The sequence below is a fragment of the Olea europaea genome, chromosome 20, assembly GCF_002742605.1.
Source record: "Olea europaea var. sylvestris chromosome 20, O_europaea_v1, whole genome shotgun sequence".
In the NCBI taxonomy this organism is placed as follows: Eukaryota; Viridiplantae; Streptophyta; class Magnoliopsida; order Lamiales; family Oleaceae; genus Olea; species Olea europaea.
Genome location: NC_036256.1, coordinates 19,941,786 through 19,965,191, shown reverse-complemented (window position 1 = coordinate 19,965,191; position 23,406 = coordinate 19,941,786). Strand labels below are relative to the sequence as shown.

General features: G+C 37.4%; 1 protein-coding gene across 2 annotated transcripts; it reads left to right on the top strand.

The window, feature by feature from the left end:
* The first annotated feature begins 15,591 nt into the window (after positions 1-15,591).
* On the top strand, positions 15,592-21,438 carry LOC111369959 (pseudouridine-5'-phosphate glycosidase). 2 transcript variants are annotated; one of them, XM_022991695.1, is made up of 14 exons: positions 15,592-15,704; positions 16,026-16,114; positions 16,422-16,515; positions 17,312-17,422; positions 18,234-18,316; positions 18,923-18,982; positions 19,094-19,154; positions 19,305-19,411; positions 19,500-19,577; positions 19,827-19,872; positions 19,947-20,067; positions 20,166-20,251; positions 20,493-20,574; positions 21,036-21,438. In XM_022991695.1, exons 2-13 carry the CDS (start codon positions 16,043-16,045, stop codon positions 20,570-20,572), a joined length of 999 nt encoding a protein of 332 aa, XP_022847463.1. In that variant the 5' UTR covers positions 15,592-15,704; positions 16,026-16,042; the 3' UTR covers positions 20,573-20,574; positions 21,036-21,438. The 2 variants fall into 2 exon arrangements, with proteins under 2 accessions (XP_022847463.1, XP_022847462.1); XM_022991694.1 differs by lacking the exon at positions 15,592-15,704 and adding an exon at positions 15,794-15,948.
* The last annotated feature ends 1,968 nt before the right edge of the window (positions 21,439-23,406 follow it).

The following is a 23,406-nucleotide window of genomic DNA, read 5'->3' as shown; positions in this document are numbered from 1 at the left end:
AGCAGAGTAGGGTTACCTTTTGTAATAGCTTCAGTCTCCTTGTACTTAAATTTATTCAATGAAATGAAATTTTTGCTAAGTATTTGCACTTCTGCTTTTTTATCTTTTCTATCTATTCATACTTGTATGAATGACAAGCGTCAGACTAATTGCCTCGTAACAGTAACCAGTTAATAACTGGGGACCGGACCATTCAAGTTAATATAAGTTTAATCACTTAAGCGAGTATGAAGCGACTCTTAATGCTAACCTGTTAACAATTTGAGATCGAACCACTTAAGTTAATATGAAGCGGACTACTTAAACAAGCATGAAGAGCCCCTTAACGTTAATTAGCTAATAATTGAAGATCGGATCACTTAAATGAACCTACTGAAGGACTGAGGAAACAATTTGCTAGCTAATCAGCTAATAATTAAAGATTGGATCGCTTAAATAAACCTGCTGAAGGGCTGAGGAAACAATTTACTAGCTGATGTGGCTCGGAACCGAAGCTTCATTATTTGAGATAAATTACACCACCCTTTACTAAGGCAATTCCAGCACTTAGGGAATTTAAAACTGAGATCAGAACAATCGATTCATTATAACATACTGAGATCGGATCGGAACAAAGTCTCATTATTGATAGTACTTCCTCAAGTGTTCGATGTTCCACTGATGAGGCAGTGCCTTTCCTGCCATATCTTCGATTTCGATGGTACCAGGTCGGGATTCCCTGCGAATGCGGTAAGGGCCTTCCCAGTTCGGGCCCAACACTCCTGACCCGGTTGGTTTTGAAGATTGGAAGACTCTTCTGAGGACGAGGTCGCCCAGGCGAAGAGTTCTGTTTCTGACCTTGAAATTGTAATAGCTGGTCATCTTTCAATAATACTTTGCCTAGTTCACTTGGGAGGTATCTCTTCTTTCCTCAAGGAGGTGTAGTTCGCTTATTCGAGTCTCGTCATTGCTGATCTCGTTGAAATGTATCCGTCGATATGATGGGACCCCGACTTCGACCGGACTCATGGCCTCGGCTCCGTAGGTCATGGAAAATGGTGTTTCAGCTGTTGCAGTCCGACAAGAAGTCCTGATAGCCCAGAAGACGTGGGGGAGTTCGTCAACCCAAGCCCCCTTTGAGGTATCAAGTTTCCTTTTCAGGGTGTGTTTGATAGTCTTGTTCACTACTTCAACTTGCCCATTTGCTTGGGGGTGATGAGGTGTCGAGAAGTCCTTCTTTATGCGCAGTTTGTCGCATAAGTCTCGTATCTTCCTGTTGTCGAACTGCCTTCCATTATCAGTCACTAAGGAGTGGGGAATGCCGAATCTACAAATGATGTTTTTCCAGACGAATTTGGTAGTATTAGCCTCGGTAATTCTGGCAAGGGGTTCAGCCTTGACCCACTTAGTGAAGTAGTCAATGGCGATAATGGCGAAAGTTACACTTCCTCTCCCTTTTGGGAGTGGACCAATGAAGTCAATGCCCCACTTGACAAACAGCCAAGGGCTGGTTACTACGGAGAGGCTCTGAACAGGCTGTCTTTGTATGTTCGAGAAGCGCTGGCACTTGTCACATTTCTGGACAAACTGGCAAGCGTCCCTTTTCAGGGTCGGCCAGAAGTAGCCTTGATGGAGAACCTTGTGTGCCAGAGTCGTTCTTTCGGAGTGATTTCCGCAGATTCCTTTATGGATTCCCTGAGTATGTATGTGGTCTCTTGGCCTCCTACACATCGAAGAAGCGGCGAGGCGAAGCCTCTCTTGTAAAGGGTATCTTCTTGTAGGACAAAGTGTACAGCCCTTCTTCTTAACTTCCTTGCTTCGCCTCTGGAAGCAGGCAGTGTTTGCTCCTTCAGGTAGGCGATGATGGGCTGCATCCATAATGGGGTGCCTTCTATCCATAGTATCTCTTCACCTTTGGAGGTGGAGGGCTTTGATAAGTGCTCAATAGGAACGACGTTTAGCAGCTCTGAGTCCATGTTGTTGGCCAATTTTGAGAGGGCATCTGCATGTGCATTCTCTAGACGAGGGATTTGAGTCAGTTCGAACCTTTCAAAATGAGGAATTATGTCCAGAACCAACTTCAAGTACGCAATCATGTTACCATCTTTGGCTGCGAAGTTTCCGTTGACCTGATTTACTATAAGCTGAGAGTCACTGCTCGCCAAGAGCCTCCTGACCCGCATCTCCTTAGCGAGTCTAAGACCTGCCAGAAGGGCCTCGTATTCGACGGCGTTGTTCGAGGCTTTGAAGCCAAACCTCACTGCACAATTTAGCTTGTGGCCTTCCGGGCTTTCCAATACAATCCCGACCCTTACGCCAGCCTCTCCTGAGGACCCATCTGCGAACAATTTTCATGTGGGGGGCTTCGCCGGTTCCATTATCGCCTCCATTTCTGGGGCTTTGGCAAATTCAATCATAAAATCAGCAAGGGCCTGACCCTTGATGGCGTGTCGAGGTCGGAATGTTAGATCGAACTCACTGAGCTCGATTGCCCATTTTAGCAGGCGTCCTGATGCGTCTGTTTTCTGCATCACCTACTTTAGTGGGAAGTTGGTGAGAACTTGTATTGAGTGGGCTTGGAAGTATGGCCTCAATTTTCTTGAGGCTGTGATAAGGGCAAGTGCCAGTTTCTCCATGTCTGGGTAGCGTGTTTCAGTTGGGAGAAGCGCTTTGCTGATGTAGTACACTGGCAATTGGCGCTCATTTTCTTCTCTGATTAGGACTGCGCTGATCGCCACTTCCGAAATCGCTAGATACAGCAGTAGAGACTCATCCGATTGAGGTTTTGACAAGAGGGACGCCTCTCCAAGGTGCTTTTTCAGAGCCTCGAAGGCTTCTTCACACTCCGAAGTCCATTGGAATTTCTTTCCTTGTTTCAGCACATTGAAGAAAGGCAAGCTTTTAGCTGTGGCTCTGGAGATGAAGTGACTGAGTGCGGTTGTCCGACCGTTGAGACTTTGGACCTCCTTCGGCTTCTGAGGTGACCTCATTTCTAGCAAGGCCATTACTTTCGCTGGATTCGCCTCAATTCCTCTCTGATTGACAATATACCCTAAGAACTGGCCCGATGCCACTCTCAAGGTGCACTTGAGGGGATTCAATTTCATATTATATTTTCTAAGTATCTGAAAAGTTTGGTCGAGGTGACTCACGTGTTCGGCTGCTTGGAGACTTTTAACCAGCATGTCATCAACGTAGACCTCCATGGTTTTGCCAATGAGTTCGACAAACATCATGTTGACTAATCTCTGATACGTAGCTCCGACATTCTTCAATCCAAAGAGCATGACTAATATAGACCCCTATCCGTAATGAACGATGTAGCTTCCTCATCAGGTCGGAACATGGGTATTTGGTTATACCCTGAGTATGCATCCATAAAACTCAGTAGTTCATGTCCAGCAATAGAATCCACAAGTTGATCTATTTTTGGAAGTGGGAAGCTGTCTTTGGGACACGCCTTATTTAGGTTCGTGAAGTCCACTCATACCCTCCACTTTTCGCTGGGCTTTTTCACTAGGATCGGGTTGGATATCCACCTTAGATAGATGGCTTCTCTTATAAAACCACTGTGGCTAAGTTTGTTTACTTCATCTTTTAGTTCCTCGTACCTTTACGGATTGAGGGCACGCCTCTTCTGTCTATGGGAGGCATAGGAGGGGTTGATGTTAAGGTGATGACAACTGATCCTAGGATCTATTCCCACCATATCTTTATGTTTCCATGCGAAGACATCCAGGTTCCTTTTCAGGAAGTGTATCATCTCTGCTTTTGCTTCAGGTGACAATGACTTTCCTATACGCAAGACCTGACTGGGGTCTTCTGGGTTGACGGGGAAAGTCTCCAATTCTTCCATTGGGGTCGCATTTGGTTCAGAATCAATTATTTAGGGATCTAACTCATCAAGAGCGTGTCCTTGTTCAGGGACCTTTTCCATGTCGACGTCTCCCTCTTGTTCAGAGGTATGCCCTTATTCAGGGGCGTCGAGCATTTTCATGTCCGTACTGAGTTTAGCGGGTACCTTAGTTAGGATTACATTAATAGTTCGAGGCTCGGACTTTCGCAACGAGTTTAAGTAGCATGCCCTCGAGCCCATCCGATCGCCTCAGACCGTAGCAATCCCATGTTCGGTTGAAAATTTCATGCACAAGTAGTGGATGGACGTGACAGTCCAAAGATCTATCAGAGCGGGTCTTCCACTTTGATTTATTGCCGAAAAATTCCATTTTTCATGGAGAAAAAATTCCTTTTTCAAGGAAAATTTTCGCATCTCTGTATGTCCTTCCAGTGGCTATTTTCTTCTGTTCTTGGGTTGTTGTCTTCGCTCTTTTGGTATAACACTGACCAAAAAATTTTCTGATGACCTTTTGGTATGTGGTATAATATGGTTAATGTAGCGTTTCCCACTGACGGCGCCAATCTGTTAACCTCGAAAATTGGTCCTTCCACGTGGCCAACCGAGAGCTACTCTACGTATTCCTCCCTGTGCACAATCAACGAATGGTCAGATGCACACGGTCGGGACTAGCGAGGGTGGTGGCGGCCGTATACACTCCGATGGTCAAGTCAGGTTGAAGTGATCGGAACAGTACCGAGGGGTTGTGCAAATCAATGATAAAGGGGGAGGAGAAAATATATAAGCTTGCTATGGAGTGCTATGTAGTAAGAGTTTCATTACCTTTGCGTCTTGCTAAACCTTGGGTATTTATAGGTGGTATGAGCCGTTGGATGTGGGACGTGTGTATACATCTGACGGTATGAGACGTTCGCTCATGGGCGTCAATCAACCGCATCTGTAGAGTGGGCGGACGGCTTGTCTCTTCTGAGTTGAATTGACATAAAGTTAATAAGTCACATCAACTAGCCTCATGGAGACGTCAAATCAATTTAAACTTTAGGTGCAGGAAAGATCTTGGCACAAATCTCTTTATGAAATTGGCGGCGGATCTTCTAACGGGGGTTCACTTGGCCTCGGCCTCGGGGGCGAGGTACTTTTGGTTAGGTCAGTACTACTAGGTTGCAGGCATTACTGACATCACTTCGGACGGGTCTTTATCAGGTCGGAATATATGGTGGTGTGCGTTCCGAAGCGTAACAGTAGCTATATCAAGTTGCATACTCGCAGAGTCGGTCCTTTTTGTGTTTTGAAGAAACCGGTAACTAACACCTATGTGATTGACTTATGGAATACGTTCACTATTATTGCAATTTTTAATGTGGAAGATTTAAGTGAGTTTAAGACATAAGTGCTAAGAAATCCATGACAGTGGATGGCACCGTCGTGCCCCCACCCGAGCCTAGAATTCCTGAAGTTGCTTTGGCGTGGGATGATATTACAGAAATTGCCGACCACCAGTTTGTTACCACACGGCATGAAGATTACTATAAATTTCTCTTCCATTGGATGCAGTATCGCCCCCACTTTGACTCGATTTGGCTACAAGCTGAAGAGCTTCGTCGTCTTAATGCTGATTTGTTTGACAAGTATGTGGCCCAACACTTATCGGAGTCAAGTGCTTTAGGGAGGGCGGAAATTGATGCAAATATTCCCAGTATGAGTGCTGGAAAAAGAGCCGCGCTGGAAGATAACGATCTGTTCGAACTTTGGTGGCCGACACCCTTGGGATAATTGGATTTGAATATGTTTTGTTTTTTTATTATCCATTTGTTTTACTTTATTATTATCTTTCCTAGATTTATGCATTTAGTAGTTAGTTGTTACCAAGATATCCAAGAATAAATAGCTGGGTAGGAGGAGTCTTTACGGCAATATTGTTTGGTTTGCAGAACCTTGTGGTCCCTTGGAATGATTCCAAGTTCCATTTCCATTGTTAATCCTATCAATTGAAATAAATTCTTTGCTTCATAATTCCGTGCTTCACTATTGATGGCGGTGGATGCCCGGAAAGGATAGCAAACCCACCTCAACGTGTTATCGATTGTTCTCAAGATGAAAGGTGGATTGCCAATCAGGCTAAAGAGAAGGTGACTTCATATCAACTCAAACTCGTATGTATAAGGACATGTTTGGGATAGCTCCAGCTCTTGCTTTTCCATTTCGTAAAAGAGCTTTCCAAAGAAGCCACATTCGTCCAATTTTCTCTCAAGGCTCTTTTAATTAGACAAAATACTTTAGTAAAATTATCTATAACTCCATTTGCATCAATAAAAGTTCTCAATTGCCTCACTTAGAACAAGTTATAAGCATTGTTTTGCATTAAAGAAATAATTTACTTTAATAAATTTGTCTCAGCATAGTATAATGAACGAATCCCGAATTCAAGTCTTGTCACCACCCTTATTTATTAACAACTGTACATTCGCCTTTGATGGAAAAAAATGAAAATGAATTCTACTAGAATGTGTTTGGCCTTCGATGAAAAAAGTTAGACTTGCACAAGTGGTGGCCAGTTGAAATGTAAATAGATAAGTATATTCACATTTTCACTTTAAACTTTTAGATGAGGTGGGAGAAACACTACATATTTTACATGTGCACATTTGAGGAAGAAGTAACAAGTGTTCACACGAATTTACCTTTAGCGATTTTATTCTCAATTGTTTTCTTGAGAGTTAATGCCTGTATCCAGTCAGGCACAATCTCCAGAATTACATCCACTAATTAGAATGTCGGTAAGTTACAGTGGAAGTGTAGGTATAGAGCCTGCAAGCAAGACCAGGAAACTCAAATATTGACGATTTTCAAAAATAAAAATGAAGTTCATATTCTTGTTTCTACTTTCATAATTCGAAGAGATTATAGAGATTTAGAGCCCGGAAACTCAAATATTGACGATTTTCAAAAATAAAAATGAAGTTCATATTCTTGTTTCTACTTTCATAATTCGAAGAGATTATAGAGATTTAGAGCCCTAAAAAATCCATAACGATTTTCTTAAACACATCCAGGTGGTCTTCCATGTGATGAGAATACAACATTTGCTTTAGATGCAGTTTGATAGTAAGACTTTTGATCATGCACAACTGCTCCAATTTCAACCATAAAGAAATTGTTGTTTTCTCCTTGAATACGTCTTGCAGAATGTTATTGGAGAGGTGAAGATAAATCAGCGATAGAGCCTTCCTATCTTTCCATTTCTCTGCTCCATTGTCCAATTTGCTGGCATTTTATCAAAATCCAGCAAAGCGTCATCTAAATCTATCTGCGCCAATATTTTATCAAAATCCAGCAAAGCATCATCTAATATTTTTAGGGAATGAAACTGTAGTTGTGATAAAAGTTAATGAATGATGATAATAAATCATTAACGTAGATTTTTTATTTAAATGCTATACTAAATTGTCAAGGTACGATAACCGAAATAGGGATGGGAAAGGAGCCGGAAGGGTGTTTGAAAATTTGGTGGTGCTAGTGGTACATAAGGGTGTACCTAAGCATGTACATCCCTCTCACATGGAGTGTGGGATCCACCCGAATAAAAAACACTTACTCAGGGATAATATTTTTTTTTAAATGCTTATTTAAGAAATGTTGGAAAAAATGGTTATGAAATTGGTCAACTTTGAGCCCAAATTTCAGTGGGACCCACCTTTTAATTAATACGGGACCTAGCATATTCACGTTCTACTCCGCGAGATAATTAACGTGAAATATTTATTTATCGAAAACCATTTAAAATTGAATGAAATATTAAGTGTTAAAGTAACCCACATAAACTAAGTATTATGGAAGAATTTGATTTTCCAAACACTTATCCCACAAAGGAAAGTTAGAAAACTTTGGTGTGGTTTATAAGGTGGAAGTTTGGAATTGGGTTTGGGCCCCAAGGGGTACCAATAGTCTTTGGAAGGGGGAAGACCTATATCTCATTGGGTTCGGTCATAAACTCACACGCGCGCGCCGTCGCCGCTGTCCATCCACCCGACCGGCCGGCTCGGCTCGGCATGGCACGGCACGAGCACGAGCATGTGTCCGAGTCCGGTCCGGTTCGGTGCGAGTGCGGGTGGACCTTTACACTATATTAACTTTTTGGACAAAATTTATTTAAAATTTTGGGCCAAATTGTAAATAATCAAATTCTTGGGTACATTATGAAATTTAAATTTTGGCTTATTCCGAGTGTTTTATTTTCTTTTAACAGTCGACTGTTAGTCTGTTCGGATTTTTGAGGCTTGTCTGAAAGGTGATGACTGTTCGAATGGCCACGAACAAGTCTATAAATAGCCAGCCTCTCTACCAGAAAATTTACACCATTTTTATTGCAAAATTTCTGTGCTTTGAATCTCATTTCCCCCCCCTCTCTCTCGTTCTGATATTGTTTCGAAATAAAACACACTTCATTGAGTTCGTTGGAACTCCTGCAGATTGCAGTGCTGCTTCCGTAGGAGACGAAAATTCGTTCTATCCTGAAAAACGATTGTTGGATGCCTTTAGCACCATTGAAGGCAGCGAATTCGTTTTAAAGAAATATCTCGAAGTCGGTGGGCTCGAATTACAATTTTGGATCCTGTTGATCATTTCTTACATTCAGATGATTCTGTCGGGTTGTTTTCGAAGGAGTAACTTCAAACTCCAGAAACAACAATCTTAAAACGAATTTTTTCTATTATTATTTTGTTTCTGTTTCTACTCCTTCTTACCGTTGATCTTCTGATTGCGTTTCAGAAATGGCAACTTCTGGTACCACACTCCCGAATGCGACCGGGGAAAAAATAGAAAAGTTTAATGGGTCAGATTTCAAGTATTGGCAACAAAAAATGCTTTTTTATCTGACGACGTTAAATCTGGCTAAATTTCTCAAAGAAGACGCGTCTTCATATACCGAGCAAGATAGTGATGCTAAAAAATTGGCTGCGGTTGATGCATGGAAGCATTCTGATTTCTTATGTAGAAATTATGTACTTAATAGACTGGATAACACATTATATAATGTGTACTGCAATGCTAAGTCCGCAAAAGAACTATGGGAATCTTTGGACACAAAGTACAAAATCGAAGATGCCGGCATGATGAAATTCATTTTGTTGTCGTTTTTTGGATTATAAAATGGTTGACAACAAGACTGTCATATCCCAAGTTCAAGAACTTCATATCATACTTAGCGACATCCATGCCGAAGGAATGAAACTAAGTGAATCATTAAAAGTCGCTGCACTAATTGAGAAATTACCACTTTCATGGAAGGATTTCAAGAATTACCTAAAGCACAAGCGGAAGGAAATGAAACTTGAAGATATCATTATCCGATTGAGAATAGAAGAAGACAATCGCAAAATTGAAAAAAGGAATGGTGCATCTAATTCGATGGAATCAAAAGCCAACATTGTAGAAGGATGTTTCAAGGCTAGCAAAAAGAGGAAGCACAATGGGGAAGAACAAATTGATTCTTCAAAAACTGCTAAAAAGTTTAAAGGCAACTGTTACAATCGTGGCAAGGCAGGATATCGATCCAAGGATTGTCGAAAGCCAAAAAATGTGAAGGGAAAAACTAACCAGGCCAATGTAACAGAACATGAGAACCTCACTGATAAGGTTACAAGACATGAATCTTTCTGCGGTCGTCTCTGAATGCAACTTAATTGGAAACACTAAGGAGTGGTGGGTAGATACTGGAGCTACTCATCACATATGCTCAAACCGTGGGATGTTCTCTGCCTACAAAACAATGGGTCATGATAAACATCTCTACATGGAAAACTCGTCATCTTCCAAGGTAGAAGGACATGGGAAGATAGTGCTGAAAATGACAAGTGGAAAAGAGCTCACTCTGAATGATGTTCTTCATGTGCCCGATATTAGGAAAAACTTGGTATCTGGTTCTCTACTAAGTAAGAACGGGTTTAAGCTAGTATTTATCTCGGACAAATTTGTACTCTCAAAGAATGAAATGTTTGTAGGAAAAGATTACCTGAATGAGGGGCTCTTTAAGTTGAATGTAATGACTGTTGTACCTCCAATTATGAATAAGAATACATCTTTTTCTTACTTGCTTGAGTCATTTAACATTTGGCATGAACGATTAGGACATACAAATTATAACACTTTGCGTAGACTAATCAAATTTGATTTATTATCAAAGTGTGATTTAAATCCTAATCACAATTGCAATATATGTGTAGAAGCCAAAATGTCACGTCTATCCTTTCGTTCTATTGAAAGAAGTACCGAACCCCTAGATTTAATTCACACCGACATATGTGATTTAAAATTTGTTCAAACTAGGGGAGGTAATAAGTATTTTATCACTTTTATAGATGATTGTACTCGATATTCCTATGTGTATTTACTCAAAAGCAAAGACGAAGCAATTGAAGTATTTAAACACTACAAGTTAGAAGTTGAAAATCAACTTAGCAAAAAGATTAAGGCCATAAGAAGTGATAGAGGTGGTGAATATGATTCACCATTTGAGAAATTCTGTTCGGAACACGGAATTACTCATTAAACTACCGCGCCTTATTATCCTCAATCTAATGGTATTGCCGAACGCAAGAATAGAACATTGAAGGAGATGATGAATGCTATGTTAATAATTTCTGGATTACCGCAGAACTTGTGGGGGGAAGCCTTGCTTTCTGCCAACTATGTTCTTAACAAACTACCACATCGAAAAACGCAAAAGATACCTTATGAAGTATGAAAAGGTCACAAACCTAATTATAAATACTTGAAGGTATGGGGATGTTTTGCTAAGGTAGTAGTTCCTAAACCTAAAAGGGTTAAGATAGGACCTAAAACCATTGATTGTGTATTCATTGGTTATGCCTACCATAGTAATGCGTACAGATTTATGGTATATAAGTCTGAAATACCTGATATGCATGTTAATACAATTATTGAATCAAGGGATGCTATATTTTTCGAAAATAATTTTTCTTATAACATGCAAGATGAATCAAATTCACAAAAGAGATCTCGTGAAAACGAAGAGACCATAGATCAAGAATCTATAAATAAATAACCTAGACGAAGTAAGAGGGCTAGGACGTCAACCTCCTTTGGGCCTGATTTTCTAACATATTTGTTAGAAAATGAACCTCAAAGTTTTAAGGAGGCTATGTCATCAACCGAAGCTTCATATTAGAAAGAAGCTGTTCATAGTGAAGTTGAATCCATACTACAAAATCATACTTGGGAATTAGTAGACCTCCCTCCCGGTAATAAGCCTTTGGGATGTAAATAGATTTTCAAAAAGAAAATGAAAGCAGATGGATCAATTGACAAATATAAAGCAAGACTTATCGATAAAGGCTACAAACAAAAAGAAGGTCTTGATTATTTCGATACCTATCCTCCTGTGACAAGAATCACTTCCATACGTATGCTTATTGCAATAGTAGCATTGAATGATTTGGATATACATCAAATGGATGTTAAAAAAATATTTTTGAATGGGGAATTAGATGAAGAAATTTATATGGAGTAATCTAAAGGATTTGTGGTCTCAGAACAAGAAAAGAAAGTGTGTCGACTTGTTAAATCATTATATAGATTAAAGCAAGCTCTTAAGAAATGGCATGAAAATTTTGACAAGGTTATGATGTCAAGTGGTTTCAAAATTAACGAATGTGACAAATGTGTTTATGTCAGGAACACTCCAAATGGATATGTCATGGTATGTTTATATGTAGATGACATGTTGATTATGGGTAACAATGATACCATAATTCAAACTACAAAAAGGATGCTAACAAGTAAATTTGAAATGAAGGATTTAGGTGTGGCCGATGTTATATTAGGAATTAAAATTTCTAGAACATCTGATAGTCTCATATTGTCTCAATCACACTATATTGAGAAGATTCTTGATAAATTTAAGAAATATTATATTATTCCTATGAAAACACCTATGGATGTTAGTATGCATCTTGTTTCCAATACTGGTGATAGTAAGTCTCAATTGGAATACTCTCGTATTATTGGTAGTTTAATGTATGTCATGAATTGCACTCGACCTGATATTGCCTATTCACTTAGTAGGCTAAGTTGATATACAACTAATCCAAGCACTGATCATTGAAAGGCTATTGTTAGAGTTTTATGGTATTTAAAACATACCCAAAATTTTGGATTGCACTATTCGAGATATCCAGCAGTACTTGAAGGGTACTGTGATGCAAATTGGATATCAGATACTAAAGACTCCAAATCAACAAGTGGATATGTCTTTACACTTGGAGGTGCTGCAATATCATGGAAATCTTCAAAACAAACATGTATAGCTAGGTCAACAATGGAATCTGAATTTATTGCATTAGACAAAGTCGAAGAAGAAGCCGAATGGCTACGAAACTTTCTAGAAGATATTCCATGTTGGATAAAACCTGTGCCTGTTATATGTATCCATTGCGATAGTCAATCAGCAATTGGTAGGGCACAAAATGCAATGTATAACGGTAAATCTCGACATATACGTCGTAGACACAATACTGTTAGACAATTGCTCTTTACAGGCATTATCTCTATAGAGTATGTGAAATCAAAAGAGAATATTGCGGATCCGCTAACTAAAAGTTTAACAAAAGAGCAAGTTGAAAGTTCATCGAAGGGGATGGAATTAAAACTAATAAAATAATCAAAAGTTTCGATGGTGGCAACCCAACCTAGTTGACTGAAGATCCCAAGATCTAGGTTCAATGGGACAATCGAACTGTGAAAAACTTAGTATGCACTGGGAAGATTTTACTTCTACCCATTCCTATGATGAGCTAGTGCCCAGCTGTCACGAAATAGGTTAAGATACGCTTTTAATTATTTCTATAGCTTGATTCGTTCAAGTGGAGTATAGCAGAATACTCTTTATGGAAATCACCTATGTGAGTGAGAAGGGGCCGCTTCTAAGAGAATTAGATGAAGATGAATTCTTTAAAAACCACTCATGAACCAGGAGGTGTCCAAGGCCAAAATGGACACAAACGTGAGAACCAACTGTGTTCGAAGAAAACCGTGTAACTTCTATTGTTTAGGTTTCCATAAACGGCTGACTGTTCAAAGCAACTTGCTACTAATTGGCTAAGGAAATCCGATAGATTTTACTAGGGAAAGTTCAAAGTCATTGACTACTTATCCCGATGCAATCTTCTTCAATTTTCTCTTTGAAAAAAACATATCAGATGTTATCGTTTGGAATAAGGTCAACATATTTCATTCATGTGGGGGATTGTTAGAAAAAATGGTTATGAAATGGGTCAACTTTGAGCCCAAATTTCAGTCGGACCCACCTTTTAATTAATACGGGACCTAGCATATTCACGTTCTACTCCGCGAGATGATTAACGTGAAATATTTATTTATCGAAAACCATTTAAAATTGAATAAAATATTAAGTGTTAAAGTAACCCACATAAACTAAGTATTATGGAAGAATTTGATTTTCCAAACACTTATCCCACATAGGAAAGTTAGGAAACTTTGGTGTGGTTTATAAGGTGGAAGTTTGGAATTGGGTTTGGGCCCAAGGGGTACCAATAGTCTTTGGAAGGGGGAAGACCTATATCCTATTGGATTCGGTCATAAACCCACATGCGCGCGCCGCCGCCGCCGTCCGTCCGACCGGTCGGCCGGCTCGGCTCGACACGGCACGAGCACGTGCCCGTGTCCGAGTTCGGTCCGGTTCGGTTCCGTGCGGGTGCGGGTGGACCTTTACACTATATTAACTTTTTGGACAAAATTTATTTAAAATTTAAATTTTGGCTTATTTCGGGTGTTTTATTTTCTTTTAACAGTCGACTGTTAACCGACTTAACAGACGCGACTTTTAAAAACATCATGTCTGTTCGAATTTTTGAGGTTTGTCTGAAAGGTGATGACTGTTCGAATGGCCACGAACAAGTCTATAAATAGCCAGTCTCTTTACCAGAAAATTTACACCATTTTCATTGCAAACTTTCTGTGCTTTGAATCTGATTTCCCTCTCTCTCATTCTGATATTGTCTCGAAATAAAACACACTTCGTTGAGTTCGTTGGAACTCCTGCAGATTGCAGTGCTGCTTCTGTAGGAGACTAAAATTCGTTCTATCCTGGGAAACGATTGTTGGACGTCTTTAGCACCATTGAAGGCAGCAAGTTCATTTTAAGGAAATATCGTGAAGTCGGTGGGCTCGAATTACAATTTTGGATCCTATTGATCATTTCTTACATTCAGGTAATTCTGTCGAATTATTTTCGAAGGAGTAACTTCAAACTCCAAAAACAACAAGAAATACTCTATGTAAATTTCCTTTTTTGGGACAGAGAAACCCCCTAATTCTGTCCCTAACTATGTGTGTATCAATGCTAAATACTTGATAGATGCAAAAGACAATATTTAATATTATATCGTCTATAATTTGAAAGCTAAATTAAGAAATAAAGCATTCCCTTTATCGTACTTTCAAAACGTGGTCATCACAAGGACTCAATTGAAACTGTTTTGGTTGTTTCATGGCACCGTTACAAAATAGATAGAAATAGACAGTCATAACTACAAATCCAACAAAATAAGTCCACTAGGAAAAATTGATTGCTTACTACACACCATACAAAAAGTTTAAAATGCATTAGGTTAGAAGGCGATGCATGGAGAGAGAAGATGATAAATTCTATCAACCACACCCTCTTGAATTGGATTCTCTTTTGTTTTCATCTGATTTTGTTTTTGAGAAAACTAGAAGAAAATAGTAAAGATGATGGTACGGAATATTTATTCGTATTGAACAATATGATGAACAAAATTTTAGCACCTCTCCCTATTCTACCATTGAAATCACTTCAAATTTACAGATATAAATCTACACTCTGCGAGCGTTTGAGTGAATGCAAGAGTTTGTAGACAGCACCATTCTATATATAACATGCCAACCGAATAAGAAAGGCCGGAATGTCAAGTTACTTGACAAAGAACACGAGCGATAAAAAGCTGAGACATTAACTTGCATAGATAAGATAAAGTGTCAACAAGCAAAACTGTCTCATGTACATTTTACGAATCATTATACCTGAAAAATGACTTCTCACTTGTACAAAATGAACAAAAAGCAAAAAAAGAATAGTTGAACTTGAAGATTTAGAGCGTGTTAGGTTGGGGTTAAAATTATATTTTTAATAGATTTTGATAGAAATTTTTGAAATGTGTGATTGAAAAATTGTAAGACCTGTGAAAGATGTGATTAAAATTGATTGTTTGAGTTTGACTCAGATTTTAGTCTGAGCCAAACAGGGTATAATCACATCTTTATGTCACCTCTTAAGTCCCAGCATTAAAGGATCTTTAGAATCTCTTTTCCATCCACTAGTTCAGGTTGTAGCAGTGCAGAAACTAATAGACTTTGTCTTGACTGAACTCTGTAAAAATATTGAATCATGTTACTTGTACATTGAATTTGATATAATTATTTATATTGTATCAGGTGGTGATATCACATTGAACAGTTTGAAAATAAAAAAACATTTTCCTGCCAACACTTATTTTGAAAACAATGGAATGTCAAGAATAATGTCAAACTGTTAATGTACAAATAGCATTGTTGAAAAGTATTTTACATATTTTATATTCTATTAAATTTTCTCAGATTTACTTTAGCCCTTGTTTGTTCATCCTTACTTTAATATTATTTTTTTCTCAAATTTATTTTCAATTACACGTTGTTGCTGTCCTACTTTTAATTACGTATTCTATAAAAATTCAGTGCTCCTAAACTCATTTTTTAACTTTAATGGTAGACGATCAGGGACTTAGGTCCTGCCTGGAAGCAATTTTGATGAAATTTTCTGACGGTTGCAAATGTACTAGCCCCAATTTGTGCCGTCATTTTTTACTCCATATGAAATGAAATATCAAAATTGCCCTTTTCTGAATAATGTTCAATTTTCAATAATTGTGGCTGTATAATAGTATGATTTTCTCTACAAAATTGATTAAATTTCTTCCACGCTTAGGAGGGCCGTCACGATGATTTACTATGTATATGTTTTACGTACGAATGTTTGGGAGTGGTTCGGATTGAAGAAAGAAAAAATCCCTATTAAAGTCTGTACGCGATTATTTCATAGTGTATTTCTTGTTTTACTTCAATTTCAAGAATCAAATTCTCTCCTATTTTGCAGCACTTTAACTCTCAATAATGGCGTCTTCGGCTCTCTCCAGAATTGCTAATCTCCAAAGACACTTCAACCCTTCAAATCCCACCTCAAAGGTACTCTCTTTTTCTTCTCCCTTGCTCTAATTTTTCTTTACTGATGTCTGTGTATGTATCTATACACACACTATCATAACATTTTAGGTGTAATTTTTGTACCTCTGCAATTTGAAGAATATTTTATTAGTTCACCATTAGCTGTATTCAAATGTTAAGTTTTGTTAATAAAATATAACTTTGAAAATCAGGTTCACAAAGTAAGTAACTTTTTTAATCTTTGCCTAGCTCATTGGAGAATTTGCATGAATATTCTGTTATTTATTGTTTAATTGTATTAGGACTTGATTAATTTGTTGTTTTACAGGTTGAAGGACTGATAAAGATATCCCCAGAAGTTTCTGAAGCTTTAACGCATAGGAGACCGGTGGTTGCTCTAGAATCCACCATAATTTCTCATGGTATGCATAATGGAGTCACACCCCTGTTTGGTCTCCATTTTAATGTGATTTTGGGAGGAAATGTATTTTGGAAATAATGATCACTTGTAATATAATAATATTATTTTATTGATGAATGTGTGGTTGAAATGAAGAAATAGAAAAATGCATTAAAATTAAAATGGAGCCCAAACAATGGTAAAACTTTTCAGTGATCTTTAGTTTGTTCTTCATCAATCTAAAAAAAAAAAAAAAGAAGAAGAAGAAAGAGTCTGATGTATTCCTTTCCTGTTTTAGTCTTTCAGTACGCGAAGTCGTGATAGCTGGACCGTTACTTAATTATTATCAATATTTTAGACAACTTAACAAGAGAATTACTAGCAAGGCACTAGCACAAAACCTCGTCTTGCAATTGCATTGGACTTGTCAGTAGATCCTGTCTAAGGTACCTTATTGTGGCCTGTGGGTAGAGTTGTTATTGTGGATACAAACTTTTATAGTCTGGCATGCCATCAAGTTCAGTGTTCATATTCTTATTTAACTTTCAGTTTCTGTTTACGTCCTTTTTTGTTATATGACAGAAAATCGTTTGTGTCATGGGGAAGCTTTTGGATTCCTTGTGAATCTTGCATTGACAATGAAATAGCACGAAGTTCTTGTTTGCCAAAGATATTGTTATGACCTGTGTTTTGTTTGATTGAGAATTAGTATTCTACGGACCACAGTTTCTATTTTTTACATGCTTAAACTTGTTAGTTGTTGATGATGTGAAACCTCATCGTGCATACTTATACATGTCATTTCACCTGTTTTTTAGGGATGCCGTATCCTCAAAATTTGGGTACGGCAAAAGAGGTGGAGGCAATAGTCAGAGAAAACGGAGCTGTACCAGCCACCATCGCTATTTTGGACGGTGTACCCTGTATAGGTCTTTATTGAACCTTCTTCTTTTTGTCTAACCATGATTTACTTTTATAACATTCAATATCCTCATCAAAGGGTATATTAACACAGTCCATTAGAGTTTCTTGAGGAACATTTAGTGTAGTGCTAGTAAATATTATTTAATTTGAAAACCATTTTGGTTGTACAATTTAGATCTTGTCAGAGCGGAGTTTAAAAATATTCAGATATGGTTATTGCTAGCTATTGTCAACTATGCTTAACAAAATTCTTTTGAAATCCATTTGACCTGTCAGATACATTATTGCTAGCTAAATCTCTGCTCTCTTGCCTCTGTCGTTGAGCATGATCTTATCTGCAGATTCTATTTTACATTTTTATATGGGTAGAAGACATTGGAAAATTAGAAATCTGAAGTTTCCTTCTTAAAAAGTTGTAATCAGCTCACTTTATGAAAACTGAACATGTTCTTGTCGTGTAATTTGTAAATGGAATCTTGTCCGATGGCTCACTGGATGATGGTTATATTTACCAATAAAACACAATGCGATGAATGGTGAGCTCTCATAACATTTTCAGGTTCTTTCATAAAATAACATAACCTCTCTCCTGTTATTTCTTTTCCTTTTTGAAGAATTTTCTCATTGAGGGAGGAGGGCTAACTATTCATCTTGTTTTCAATTACTTGTTATCTCATGTAATGGTGGCAAATTTGTACCTATTGATTGCCTTAAAGCTTCTTTCTTTTAGTCTGCTAGTTATGCACAAAACTCATTTTCAGAATGGAAAAAACTATATGTATTGTTTGCGTTTGTAGACTGATGTTTTATTTTTAGGTTTGAGTATGGATGAACTAGAGAGGCTGGCTAAAATGGGAAGTAAAGCTCGGAAGACAGCTCGCAGGGACATTGCACATGTTGTGAGTATTAGAAGCTAGCTTAATTGTGTTTGTCAGCAGCCTTGGATAATTTCCTTTATAAACATATATGGTGTCAACATATTGATTGCAATACGAGAGATAGAAACTCTCAATATTTCTCATCATCATTTGATGCTTGGGAGAATCACTGTGCTTTTTCCATTTACAGTAGTAACTCTCATGATGTGAAAAAATCTTTATTCCCAGATTTAATGCCCTGCTGGTCAAATTTCATGACCATTTATGTTTGTTCTGTTAGATATTTAGCATGTCTTGCCCAGGTTTTACCTTCTTCCATCAAGTTGTTTTGATTAGTACCACGTGTCTTCTGTTTGAATGTATGCTTGGCAACATTTATATTGTTGAACGTCGATAAAGTGTTATTTTAATTGTTGAACGTGAAAAAATTTTTTACGAACACATTTGGCTAAAGTTTAAAAAGAGGTAATACTAACAAAACTTACTTCTAGGAATCAAATCTTAACTTACTTTTTAGAAAGTAGCTTATAAGCTTAGCCAGATATGCTCTTAATGCCTAATTTGAGCTTAGATCCTTTTAACAGGTGTACGATAGTACTATGCATTGATTATTGGCAAATTTTCCAGGTAGCTACTAGAGGAAATGGTGCAACGACAGTTTCTGCAACAATGGTTTTCGCTTTCATGGTGAATGTTGCAATCTTATAAGCTTCTTTTTTGTTTCATTTTTTTTTTTTCTTTTTCTACCAAGCGTGCCTGTAAAAGGTATGTAATTGCTATTTTTTCTCATATTTGCAGGTTGGGATTCCAATATTTGTTACCGGGGGTATTGGTGGAGTGCATAGATATGGAGAAAGTAGTAAGTTAACAAACAAGATTTCATTTGTAGTGTTGACAGCAACCATTGAGTGCACTCTTGAGTCATAAATTTTTGAGGCTGGTGGAATGATTATCGGTAAAGAAACAAAGTAGTTGGCAGAATAACTTGTTCTTTATTATTTTCTTGCAGCAATGGACATATCTTCTGATCTTACGGAGCTAGGGAGGACTCCGATTGCTGTAATTTCTGCGGGTGTAAAATCAATATTAGATATCCCAAGAACCCTCGAATATTTGGTAATTCCTTGTTACTCCAAATATTATAAAGAAATCCTATAGCTTTATGCATAATAAATGAAAAAAACTATTGTTTGCTGAACTACAGGAAACACAAGGGGTTTGCATTGCAGCATATAAGACAGACGAGTTCCCTGCATTTTTCACAGAAACAAGTGGCTACAAGGTCTATATTTACACCATTTAGCCTCATTCCATTATAGTAGGAGTCCTGATAGTAACTCTTCCGACCAATGTGTTGTTCTTATCCTTAGCACTGAATTCTGTGATTGTGTCTAAATAGTTACATAATATATCACCTGTGTACTACATTAAATTGTAGACTTGCATTTTCTGCGGCATTTTTCCTGGTGAAGTTCTTTCTTCCCCTATCTTTTAAATTTATTAACTGGTAAATTCTGCCCAAAAATTCTAGGCACCATGTCGAGTTGATTCGCCTGAAGATTGTGCTCGATTAATAGGCAAGGTGTTTCTTCATTTTCTATTATGCATCTTTTCTTTTGTTTAGTAATGTTCTCTGCTTCTGGTCCCGCAGATTCAAACATGAATCTTGGCATGAACAGTGGGATTTTGGTAGCTGTCCCTATTCCAAAAGAATACTCTGCTTCAGGAAATTTTATCGAGTCTGCAATACAAAAAGCTCTCAAGGAAGCTCGGTAAATCTTTGTTCTCAATCACGTTAATTTTGAAACAGCTGTAAATGGGCTATTGCTTCTTATTTGTTTTATATGTTACATATCGTTATTCAACTCAGGGAGCAGAATATAACTGGCAGTGCAGAAACTCCATTCTTGCTTGGTAGAGTGAATGAACTAACTGGAGGGGCCTCTCTTGCTTCAAGTATCCTTTATATAATGCTTTAGGATCAATAGACAAATACTTCTTTGGGCTTAAGATTTTTTTTCCCCTTCTTATTCTATTCTACACAAATTTCACTAATTTGCCTTGAACTGTTTACATCTTACTAACGATTTTTTTTATTACATAAATTTCGTCCTATTATATCCTACCCAATTTCACTAATTTGCCTCGACCTTTTTACGTCCATCTTATTGTATGCATTTCCTTAATGCCGTCTTAGACATCGCTCTTGTGAAAAATAATGCATGCCTTGGTGCTCAGATTGCTGTCTCCCTCGCTCGGCTCCGAGAAAATAGTTGAAAGTGAGTGTTGACCTCTCTATGTTTTCAGCTAACAATATTTTTTTTAACGCTGTCCTCTCTATTTTGTTCATGTACTTCCATTTGTATTTATTATCTTTAGAACTTGAAAGAATTTATCATATTTATCACCCCTGTTCAAGTGTCGAGGCCACGAAGCACTTCCATATGGTGCGTTGCGCATATTGATCTCAACAAAAACTGTTCTGGTTCTTTTTGTTTCAAAACATTGTCTAATTGTATCTTGAGGCACGTGAGGCTTTCATTCGACATGTCGAAGCAGGCTTACACCTCGAGTACCATTTGTCGAGGCGTAATCGAGGCATAAGCCTCGACTTACTGAGACTTGTGCCTCAAGGCCAAGTCTAAGGGCAGTAGTACTCATTTATATTACCTTTTTTAAACATTGACTCTACAGTGCTGAACAAATGCAGTAACCTTATTCATTGATATTTTAATTGTAGGGACAAAATGGAGCCGAGTAGAGTAAAAGAGCCAACAGTCGACATCTATGTCTAGGGAAGCTGACTAAGTATTTTAGTCTCTAACCCTCTCATTCTGCTCAAAGTGGAAACTTTAATCTTGAACAAACAACACAAATGCGGAAGAGCTAGTTCATACATCTTCAATGTATTCTTTTCTTTTTTATTTTCTTCGGGTAGGCAACGAAGAGCTACCCGACTCTTCAAGGATGCTTATTCTTCTTTGAAATTTCTTGTTGGCTTGTTAGACTATGTGGAGCATATGTATACTTTTTCATTCACGGGTATACTCGTTACAATATTTTTGGACAAAACATGTGTGAGATCCTTTATATCCTTCTTTTTTACTATTACGGTAAAAATTTGCGACAGCGAGTGGATTGAACTCTCATAGTAAAGATGAACACTATGTCTTGATTCCTAACACGTCTCTGTAAATTATAGTTCGGTCGAGAGCTTTAAAATATATCATATTACGATTTTGGGATGCTTCTCTTTGGCTTCTTACTTTGCCCTTTTTGTTTTTTTCTTTATAGGAGAAGATGATACCAGTTTAGAGGTCACTGGCTCTCTCTCTCTCTCTCTCTCTCTTTTTCTTTTAAAGCAGAGGAAAACATAATAAAAATTTGGGAGCATATAGCCAAAGTGGACAGGTTCTTGCAATTGCTGCGAGTTAAAATGAACCAGAGAACAAATCTGATAGCACCTTGTTTGGCTTGTAAGGGCATGTTTGGAGCCTTGTGAATATTGAGGAATATTAATGTCGTTGGCCAACTCTTTGATTCCCTATACAATCTATGTCCAAACAAACATAACAGCACAAGAGTTTTCCCAAATTCTAGAAGAGACATTTGGATTGTTAGCATACTTTTATTTCTTTATTTAGAGAGAGGGGCGGAGGGTAAGGGGAGAGTTGTTCACCAAAGGATTTTAGCATAAAGTATTGAATAAAATTAGACAATATTTCTTATACGTTATAAAATATTATTCTCCGTAGTCGAGAAAAAATTTGAATATTTAATAGGTAATGTAAGAATTTAAGTCTTAACTCAAATGAAAATAATTGACAAATGTACAACACATGAAAATTTCCAAATTCAATGAATACGCACATACTTATATGTGTATATGGAGAAGGTGGTGGAGGGTGAGAGTCACGGGCGGACCCACATGGGGTCATGTGGGGTCAAATGACCCCACAGTTTTCTGATTTTTTTTTTTTTTTTTTGGGTGCTGAAAACTTAATTTTCTGTTTTTCTTTTTATGCTGAAAATTTAATTTTTTGCCTCAAAAAGTCCAAATTCTAAATCTATATCCATATCACATGGTTCATATCCATTATTTGGTCCATAAATATATCATATAATCCAACGATTTCTTCCCAAAGTGCACATATCAAATATGAACAGTAAACAACCGATTTTTCCTTTTTTTCCATGATACGTTGTTCGAAAAAAAAAATTTGACCCCACAGTTCAAATGGTCTGGGTCCGCCCCTGGTGAGAGTTATTCTCAATATGGTCTGCTAAAAAATTAGTACATACTTGTATGTGTATATGGAGAAGTTGGTGGAGGGGGAGAGTTATTCTCAAGATGGTCTGCTAAAAAATTAATATATATTTAGGGTAGAACATCGGACAAAACTTAACAATATAACAAATAAGATTTTAATGGTATTCCTTTTGTTATTTAAGATAATCGAAAAACTTGTACATTATAAAAGGTTTTGAAACTCAAGTCGACAAAAGAAATGCATGTGAAGTACTTAAAGAGTTTTACTTCAATAAAAATCATTGAACCTTTAAATTAGAACACTTTTCCCCTTAGATATAAGACGGATGAGTGTGGGTATGTACTTTACTCCGTTTTCTTGATAAAAATGGTATAACAAGAGCTCAATCTTCTGTTCATCTTAGTTACTATTTGATTTTGATTAAAATCAAAATTTTAATATATTTTAATAAAATGACGAAATGTACGATTGGAAGTTCATAAAAAGTGTGAATTTCATGTGATGTATGATTAAAATTGTTTTTTGACTTTGATTTAAATATTTATCAGTCTTTTAGCTAAATCAAACAGTGTTTTCATTTTGTTATAATTTAGTATGCATTATAATCCAAACTTCAACATACAAGTAATAGTAATTCAAACCAAGAAAAATTTCTTAGGAAATTCCTGAATTTTGACATAATTTTAAACAGAGACATATTTCTTCTCTTTAGTAGACTAACATAGATTTGTGTTCTCATTAACAAAAATATCAAAACCATATATTCAAATGCTCAAAATGATACTCGGATCAATAAGAAATTGAAGTTCTAAATGCACTTATTGTAAATGAGAAATATTT

Excerpts from the sequence above, each read along its gene's own strand:
- LOC111369959 (XM_022991695.1), top strand. The coding sequence starts at position 16,043 with ATGGCGTCTTCGGCTCTCTCCAGAATTGCTAATCTCCAAAGACACTTC. Across the intron at positions 16,115-16,421 it reads CTTCAAATCCCACCTCAAAG|GTTGAAGGACTGATAAAGAT; the intron begins GTACTCTCTTTT and ends GTTGTTTTACAG. Across the intron at positions 16,516-17,311 it reads ATCCACCATAATTTCTCATG|GGATGCCGTATCCTCAAAAT; the intron begins GTATGCATAATG and ends CCTGTTTTTTAG.